The sequence below is a fragment of the Spea bombifrons genome, chromosome 4, assembly GCF_027358695.1.
Source record: "Spea bombifrons isolate aSpeBom1 chromosome 4, aSpeBom1.2.pri, whole genome shotgun sequence".
Lineage (NCBI taxonomy): Eukaryota > Metazoa > Chordata > Amphibia > Anura > Pelobatidae > Spea > Spea bombifrons.
In genome coordinates, this window is record NC_071090.1 from 253,071 (window position 1) to 262,925 (window position 9,855).

Here is a 9,855-nt window from a genome sequence, read left to right on the forward strand (position 1 = left end):
TGTTGGGGGGACGGTCATGGACGGGTTACAGGAGAAGGTTGGCGTGTTGGGGGACGGTCATGGACGGGTTACAGGAGAAGGTTGGCGTGTTGGGGGACGGTCATGGACGGGTTACAGGAGAAGGGTGCCGTGTTGGAGGACAGTCATGGATGGGTTACAGGAGAAGGTTGGCGTGTTGGGGGACGGTCATGGATGGGTTACAGGAGAAGGTTGGCGTGTTGGGGGACGGTCATGGATGGGTTACAGGAGAAGGTTGGCGTGTTGGAGGACGGTCATGGATGGGTTACAGGAGAATGTGTCGTGTTGGAGGACGATCATGCCGGGGTTACAGGAGGTCACTGTTTCGGAATAACCGGCATTCTCTCCTGATGAATATATCTCTATTTGTTACTCTGAATCTGAACTCATCGGTCCCTTTTATGCAGCAATCAGGAGGGGATAAAAACTTTGCCTGTCTCGGCCGGACCCCACAGAACGTGTCTTCTTCCTAAAATAATAATAATGTGTTTTAGCGAATGAAGGGGATTGGCCTCCGCACTCCTCTGATGTCATTTGCTCTTTCCTTATTTATAAAACCCGTGGCTGCAGGAAATACCACGGAGAGAAATGTCACGGACAGAGACCGTCACGTTCCCCCGGGGAGATCTCTTCTCTTTCTAAACAGAACCTTTGTTTTGGAGCCAGGAAAGGGCCGGTCTCGCCGGCGTGGGATACGGATCTGGCTCTATAGACTCACCATGCATCGCGTCGGGAAGGATAAACCCTAAAGGGTTAAATTGGCACAGAACATGAACGATATCAAACTTACAATGCTGGGCAACGCGGGAGCGGGGAAATCCGGTAATGTAACTCCCATCACTCCTCGTCTTCCAACAAACCCCATATAACCGGCTGCCCGGCCGGCTACACGCTAACGATCCCGAGATCCCACTTAAAGACGCGGTTAGCGAGTCATTCCCGCGCCGGCTGGTAGAAATGGGTTATTTAGGAAATGATAGCGTTTTGCCCCGTTTTATTTAACTCTTCGAGGCGTCATCGCTGAGTGACTATTTCTTCTGTTTAAAGCTCTCGTTGTCCGGTTCCTCACCAAGCGATACATTGGAGAATACGCCTCTACTTCAGGTGAGCGACCTCCAGACTATCGCCACAAACAACATCCTACGGCTCTGCGGGTCATCCCAGGAAATTCGAAAGATGAATAAAATGTTTCTTGGATTCTTTCAGAAAGTATCTACACGAAGCAAATGACTATAGAGGGGAGGCAGACGAAGCTCCGGATCTCGGACCCCTGTGCACAGGTAACGTGACCGCGCAGGCATAGAGAGAACTCCGTCTCAGGCTGCTGGATAAGTGGAACAGCAAGTATCAACACATAATCGAGCGGCTCCTCGCGCAGCATACGGACAGTATAGATTCTATCGTTAGTGCTCCGTGCCGGCTCGCTACAGCCTGGATGGGCTCCTTTTGGGGTAAATATCGTCCTTATTCCTCCCCTTTATATTTCAGCCAAACTTTAACCATTTGAGTGATGAGTTACAGAAGGCAGACGGGTTCCTCGTCGTGTACGATATCAGTCACAGAGCGTCGTTTGTCTTTGCAAGAACCTTAATCTGCCGACTCCGAGAGACCAGCGCCCAGATGTGCAAAAGGTAACCGCAGGGAACCGTCGCTTTAACTGTGACCGCGGGGTTAATGGGACGTTTAACCTCATTGGGCAAAAGTAACGAAGTGCCAAGTGTCACAATTCTTTATTTCCATTCATCTCCTTAAAGGACAACTGGGATAAAATGTATGGGAATAAACTCCCTGGGCCTGGTGCTAATTTATTATTATTATCATTATCATCATTTCGTATACGGTTCTCTAACATTTTCTTTTTCCGCCCCAGAGATGCAGAGACGGTCGTGTTCTTGATTGGCAACAAGCAGGATCTGAGTCACATGCGCGAGGTCACCTGGGAGGAGGGACAAAAGGTGGCGCTAGAAAACCGATGCCAGTTTTACGAAGTGTCAGCCGCCGAGCACTGCCAGGAGGTCGCCGCCATGTTCACGACAATCATAAGGAATATCGCTTTAAACATAAAAATCCGGGAGAGGAGGCGGCCGAGCGGCTCGAGGTCCATGGCCAAGCTCATCAACAACGTGTTCGGGAAGAGGCGCAAATCCGTGTGAGAGGACGTGACCGCACCACAAAGAGACAGACACAAACCACGAGTCTGAGTGCAAACCCTCACTTACAACGCGGGGTAACAGGGCTACAAAAACATATGTATTACCCTCTACCATTTCTGCTGGGAGGCTGTTCCACTTATCTACCGCTCTCTCAGTAAAGTAAAACTTAATTCAACCTCAGCCTCTGACCCTCTAGTGTTAAGATTCCCATTTCTTCTGCGCATGCCCAGCAGGGGGACGCACAGCAAATGCCATTTAATGCCATCGCTCCTCGGGTAACAATCTGATGAAAGATCTTCCTCTTGCCCCCTCTGAGGTGTAAACCTGGTGCAATTACCCAGAGTAACATGCACAGAACTCAGTAGCATGTGCAGGCGAGCGAGACCACCAAGCCGGTGAGTGGGGGCAAAACATTGAAACATTTGCCCCCTGCTGCCTCTTACCCCCTGATATTAGAAGCTGTTGGGAGTGAATTTCTTTACTGTAACTCATAAAGTTACACGTGACACTCATGTGGAATGTTACAGAACACGCTTCCCGTCACGCCACACGCTTTCCTGTACACACAACCACGTCGTTTCTCAGGCATCGCCCTGGAACTCCATTTCCTGAATATCTGGTAGACTAAACCACGAGGAAAAAATCTAAAATAATCCCGTAAAGCTGGGCCCCCGGGGGCCTCGTGCTGCGAAGTAATACTCGGGTCAAAAATATTCCCGCATGCTGTGGAACATGCCGGGGGGTGACCGGCAGGGAACAGACCTGCTGGTATTTTGTATTACATGGTGAATGAGAAGCAAGCAGGGGCCCCTGAGAGAGAAATGTTAGCGGTTGTCCTCAGGGGCCCCGTCTCACCTTTACTTATTGCAGATGGGGGCAAATAAAAATATGCACCGATAATTACAGCCCGGTGGCAAATAGCCAGTTATCAGGACAAACAGCACCGGTCAATGGCACCGGCAGGTAGCTCTAAAACTAGAGGGTCAGAGGCTTAGAAGAGAGGGTGGTAGATAAGTGGGTAAGCCTCCCAGCAGAATTGGTAGACAATGAGGTTATTAAACATGCATGGGATAGACATACGGCGCCTGACTCTAAGACGAAACCAACGACTGATTAAGGTTTACAGACTAGACGGGCCGTCGAGGGCTGATCTGCCTACAGGGACTGGGTTTCTATCACATAATATCAGCCCAGGAATAAATGACCCCACAGGGCCAAACCTACCCCCAGATTAAAGGAGGGGGGCTGTTTTCTTATTTGGCGGGGATTTGGTTTCTCTCTCCGGGGGCCGGGAATCTCTACCCAAATCAAAAGATAGCCCCAAAGAGTTAACCCTTTAAATGCATTTCTGCCCACAATGGAAATCCACTAAGAACCTTCACAGATCCGTAGCCTTTTATCGCATTTCTATCTGTTCGCTGCGCGCGTAAAAGCCTTGTCCGGTCCGGCCCGGCCCTCTGTGTGCCTTCCAGCTCCTTGTATTTACATTCAGCGGATTTCTGCCCCACTCTGGGGGGAAATAATTCTCTTTCTTATACAAACATTAGTATTAACTTGTTTAACTGGGGCTGTAATTCAACTGCCCACAACCCCCATCTTTTCATGTGTTTATATGTTGCATCATCCTCAGACACTTTACATGTTTGGAGAGGTCACATCGCTCTCCATATACTCCGTGTTTCTGGGTGTCATTCCTGCTCCTCCATAATTCTAAACCTTTTTCGCTCTGAGAAATACCCCAAAAGACGTTATGCGAATTAATCGCTCGCTCAACGAGACTCACAGCAGTTACTGCTTCCCAGTCACTCCCTGCACTCGCACTCACGCTGACAATTGGCCCCACCCCTTTCCTTATAGTCTACGAATCCTTCCTGCCCAATCGGGATTATTCGATTAATTGCATTACACCCCAGTGCATTGTACAGTCATATAATATGCATACCTGGGAACTCTGGCTACCCAGAGCCTTCCCTCACGGGACGCAGCCAGGACTGCCCGCTGACGTCAATGGGAGTTCCTGCTGAAGTCGGGGGGGTGGCGGAGGACTGCTGATGGCAACGGTAAACACCCCCATTTAAAGGGAAAATGAGCAGGGTGTGTCAAGACCCTGCTCCTGCAACCCAGAGGATTCAGGTCTTGACCCGGAGAAGTGGTGCTTCACCCGGCAAACCCAGAGAGTTCCCAGGTATGGTAATACGTGTTACACACCGATGTATTGTACTGTCATGTAGTATGTGTTACACACCGATGTATTGTACAGTAATGTTTGACCCGCCCAAGATGCTCCCCGGGAGGACTTTCTGATGGAACGAGGGGCGGGAGGAGACGGGGCAGCAGGGTGTTTCTGAATAAACACAGATATGGAGTTTTCCAGAAATATAAAGATTCAGAAGGTTGTCTCTGTTGAAAGGAGTTCTAAACACAAAAGTACAGAAGCAAAACACAGCAGGCGCTGCCTGAACCTTTTTTATATACATTTCTGCTTTTACTTCATTAAGGACGCTTATAATATTGCACTTTAACACCTCCCATATTCCCTTAGTTCACCTCTCCTAGTCCCTCTAATGTAATAGAGTGGCTTACATTACACTAGTGTGGCTGGTCTATCCCTTACAGTGGCACTTTTACCTATTGTGTAATACACCCTAAATCCCTCTAGATTGTAAACTCGCTGTATTTCCTCACCTGTTGTCTCTGTAAGTCAATGTGTTATGTTACTACAGCATTATGGAATTTGATGGCTCTATATAATACAATAAATAATGACAATATTAATAAATGTTTCTTTTTCTTTTGGAAATTAACTGTTCACTGAGCAGTTCACTTCTGAGTCACCAGCCCACTTCACTGAACGGTTCACTTCAGTTCTGAGTCACCAGCCCACTTCACTGAACGGTTCACTTCAGTTCTGAGTCACCAGCCCACTTCACTGAACGGTTCACTTCTGAGTCATCAGCCCACTTCAGTGAACGGTTCACTTCAGTTCTGAGTCACCAGCCCACTTCACTTTTGAGTCACCAGCCCACTTCACTGAACAGTTCACTTCTGAGTCACCAGCTCACTGAGAGAGAGAGAGTGTGTGTGTGTGTGTGTTTGTGTGGGATCACCAATGTCTTCACTAACGACAAGAGCTCCCCCTGCAGGACACCCAGGAGAATGACCCGCGTGACGCAGATAGTTAAATTACACAGAAACTCAGAGAAACAGAAACCCAGAACCTGCCGGCAGATCGGCCCCCAGCGGCCCCCGTCTAGTCGTCCGTTTCTCCTGCTGTAAAGACTCAACCCTTAATCAGTCGTTGGTCTCGTCTTAGATTCAGGAGCCGTATGCACAGTGCGTGTGAGTCTCAAGGTTTAGTGTGACAGTGAGTGTGAGTTGGAATTTGATGGCTCTATATAATACAATAAATAATGACAATATTAATAAATGTTTCTTTTTCTTTTGGAAATTAACTGTTCACTGAGCAGTTCACTTCTGAGTCACCAGCCCACTTCACTGAACGGTTCACTTCAGTTCTGAGTCACCAGCCCACTTCACTGAACGGTTCACTTCTGAGTTATCAGCCCACTTCAGTGAACGGTTCACTTCAGTTCTGAGTCACCAGCCCACTTCACTGAACGGTTCACTTCAGTTCTGAGTCACCAGCCCACTTCACTGAACGGTTCACTTCAGTTCTGAGTCACCAGCCCACTTCACTGAACGGTTCACTTCTGAGTCATCAGCCCACTTCAGTGAACGGTTCAGTTCTGAGTCACCAGCCCACTTCACTGAACGGTTCACTTCAGTTCTGAGTCACCAGCCCACTTCACTGAACGGTTCACTTCAGTTCTGAGTCACCAGCCCACTTCACTGAACGGTTCACTTCTGAGTCATCAGCCCACTTCAGTGAACGGTTCACTTCAGTTCTGAGTCACCAGCCCACTTCACTGAACGGTTCACTTCAGTTCTGAGTCACCAGCCCACTTCACTGAACGGTTCACTTCAGTTCTGAGTCACCAGCCCACTTCACTGAACGATTCACTTCAGTTCTGAGTCACCAGCCCACTTCACTGAACGGTTCACTTCAGTTCTGAGTCACCAGCCCACTTCACTGAACGATTCACTTCAGTTCTGAGTCACCAGCCCACTTCACTGAACGGTTCACTTCAGTTCTGAGTCACCAGCCCACTTCACTGAACGGTTCACTTCACTTCTGAGTCTCCAGCCCACTTCACTGAATGGTTCACTTCAGTTCTGAGTCACCAGCCCACTTCACTGAACGGTTCACTTCACTTCTGAGTCACCAGCCCACTTCACTGAATGGTTCACTTCTGAGTCACCAGCCCACTTCACTGAACGGTTCACTTCTGAGTCATCAGCCCACTTCACTGAACGGTTCACTTCACTTCTGAGTCACCAGCCCACTTCACTGAACGGTTCACTTCACTTTTGAGTCACCAGCCCACTTCACTGAACAGTTCACTTCTGAGTCACCAGCTCACTGAGAGAGAGAGAGAGAGAGAGAGAGAGAGTGTGTGTGTGTGTTTGTGTGGGATCACCAATGTCTTCACTAACGACAAGAGCTCCCCCTGCAGGACACCCAGGAGAATGACCCGCGTGACGCAGATAGTTAAATTACACAGAAACTCAGAGAAACAGAAACCCAGAACCTGCCGGCAGATCGGCCCCCAGCGGCCCCCGTCTAGTCGTCCGTTTCTCCTGCTGTAAAGACTCAACCCTTAATCAGTCGTTGGTCTCGTCTTAGATTCAGGAGCCGTATGCACAGTGCGTGTGAGTCTCAAGGTTTAGTGTGACAGTGAGTGTGAGTTGCTAGGTGGAGTGTGACAGTGAGTGTGAGTCTCAAGGTGGAGTGTGACAGTGAGTGTGAGTCTCAAGGTTGAGTGTGACAGTGCGTGTGAGTTGCTAGGTTGAGTGTGACTGAGTGTGAATTTGAAGGCACGGCTCGGTCGCTGGATTTTCTTATCTGGATGTTGCTAAGTTACTCAGATTTCAAAGTGTTTTTAGTGATAAGAACGGAAAGTTGACTCACAGCCCAGTAAAAAACCTGCGATTATACTGGGAGAGACCGTCCTACTGGGAATAACTGCCTGCAAGTCACCCCCTGGCACTGAAAAGGTTAATTGAGTCATCTGATTGGGTAACACAAATACTGGGGAGATTATTTAAATGGAATCAGACTCTAACACTAGAGGCTCAGAGGCTGGGGTGGAACGGAAGGAAGTTTTACTTTACTGAGGGGCTGGTGGATAAGTGGAACAGCCTCCCAGCAGAAGTGGTAAAGGGTAATACAGCAAGGGGATTAAACATGCGCGGGGTAGACGTACGGCTCCTGAATTGATTAAGGTGCGAGTCTGCCGGCAAATATTTCTCCCCTGCAGGGGTAATAACCCCCGGGGCAGGTGGCTGGCTTCTTCCTCGCCTCTTGTTGTGACGTTTCTTCCATTGTTTGCTCCGTGTAAACAGACGAGGGCCACATGACGCCGGGAGCCGGGGACACGCTACACGGGAGGCAGATGATTCTCCCCGCGGGGCCCCTGCTGCGGTGAGTCCGGATATTCTCTCTCTGCGTGAGAAACGCGTCGGTGGCGCTCGGCTCGTTATTCCTGCCGCTGTTTGCGAAGACGCTGTGCAAAGCTTTGTGTTTGGAAGTGATACCGGTTATACTGGTTAATGATTATACTGGTTGTAGTGGTTATACTGGTTGTAGTGGTTTTACTGGGTATAGGTTGTACTAGTTGTAGTGGTTATACTGGTTGTACTGGTTAATGGTTACTGGTTGTACTGGTTATAGTGGTTATACTGGTTGTAGTGGTTAATGGTTACTTGTTATAGGTTAGTGGTTAATGGTTATTGGCTGTAGTGGTTGTACTGGTTATACTGGTTGTAGTGGTTAATGGTTAGTGTTTTACTGGTTGTAGTGGTTGTAGTGGTTAATGGTTACTTGTTATAGTGGTTATAGGTTATATTGGTTATAGTGGTTAATAGTTACTGATTTTACTGGTTGTAATGGGAACTGGTTACTTGTGATAGTGGTTATAGGTTTTACTGGTTGTAGTGGTTGTACTGGTTATAGTGGTTAATGGCTACTGGTTGTAGTGGTTACTGGTTGTAGTGGTTGTAGTGGTTAATGGTTACTGGTTATAGTGGTTAATGGTTACTGGTTGTAGTGGTTGTACTGGTTATAGTGGTTACTGGTTGTAGTGGTTATACTGGTTAATGGTTACTTGTTATAGTGGTTATAGGTTATATTGGTTATAGTGGTTAATAGTTACTGATTTTAGTGGTTGTACTTGTTGTAGTGGTTAATGGTTACTGTTGTACTGGTTATAGTGGTTATACTGGTTGTAGTGGTTAATGGTTACTTGTTTTAGTGGTTGTAGTGGTTACTGGTTGTAATGGTTACTGGTTGTAGTGGTTAATGGTTACTTGTTTTAGTGGTTGTAATGGTTACTGGTTACTGATTTTAGTGGTTGTAGTGGTTATAGTGGTTAATGGTTACTGGTTGTAGCGGTTGTACTGGTTATAGTGGTTAATAATTACTGATTGTACTTGTTGTAGTGGTTAATGGTTACTGTTGTACTGGTTATAGTGGTTATACTGGTTGTAGTGGTTAATGGTTACTTGTTTTAGTGGTTGTAGTGGTTACTGGTTGTAGTGGTTAATGGTTGTAGTGGTTATACTGGTTAATGGTTACTTGTTATAGTGGTTATAGGTTTTACTGGTTGTAGTGGTTATAGTGGTTAATGGTTACTGGTTGTAGCGGTTGTACTGGTTATAGTGGTTAATAATTACTGATTGTACTTGTTGTAGTGGTTAATGGTTACTGTTGTACTGGTTATAGTGGTTATACTGGTTATACTGGTTGTAGTGGTTATAGTGGTTAATGGTTACTGGTTGTAGTGGTTGTACTGGTTATAGTGGTTAATAATTACTGATTGTACTTGTTATAGTGGTTATAGGTTATATTGGTTATAGTGGTTAATAGTTACTGATTTTACTGGTTGTAATGGGAACTGGTTACTTGTGATAGTGGTTATAGGTTTTACTGGTTGTAGTGGTTGTACTGGTTATAGTGGTTAATGGCTACTGGTTGTAGTGGTTACTGGTTGTAGTGGTTGTAGTGGTTAATGGTTACTGGTTATAGTGGTTAATGGTTACTGGTTGTAGTGGTTGTACTGGTTATAGTGGTTACTGGTTGTAGTGGTTATACTGGTTAATGGTTACTTGTTATAGTGGTTATAGGTTATATTGGTTATAGTGGTTAATAGTTACTGATTTTAGTGGTTGTACTGGTTATAGTGGTTAATGGTTACTGGTTGTACTGTTTATAGTGGTTAATGGTTACTGGTTATTTTGGTTGTAGTGGTTAATGGTTACTTGTTTTAGTGGTTGTAATGGTTACTGGTTACTGATTTTACTGGTTGTAGTGGTTATAGTGGTTAATGGTTACTGGTTGTAGCGGTTGTACTGGTTATAGTGGTTAATAATTACTGATTGTACTTGTTGTAGTGGTTAATGGTTACTGTTGTACTGGTTATAGTGGTTATACTGGTTATACTGGTTGTAGTGGTTATAGTGGTTAATGGTTACTGGTTGTAGTGGTTGTACTGGTTATAGTGGTTAATAATTACTGATTGTACTTGTTATAGTGGTTATAGGTTATATTGGTTATAGTGGTTAATAG

General features: G+C 46.4%; 1 protein-coding gene across 1 annotated transcript; it reads left to right on the forward strand.

The window, feature by feature from the left end:
• The first annotated feature begins 788 nt into the window (after positions 1 to 788).
• Positions 789 to 2,315, forward strand: RERGL (RERG like). Its single transcript, XM_053464965.1, has 5 exons — positions 789 to 840; positions 1,066 to 1,122; positions 1,225 to 1,303; positions 1,527 to 1,649; positions 1,889 to 2,315. Exons 1-5 carry the CDS (start codon positions 789 to 791, stop codon positions 2,169 to 2,171), a joined length of 594 nt encoding a protein of 197 aa, XP_053320940.1. The 3' UTR covers positions 2,172 to 2,315.
• Positions 2,316 to 9,855: the final 7,540 nt, after the last annotated feature.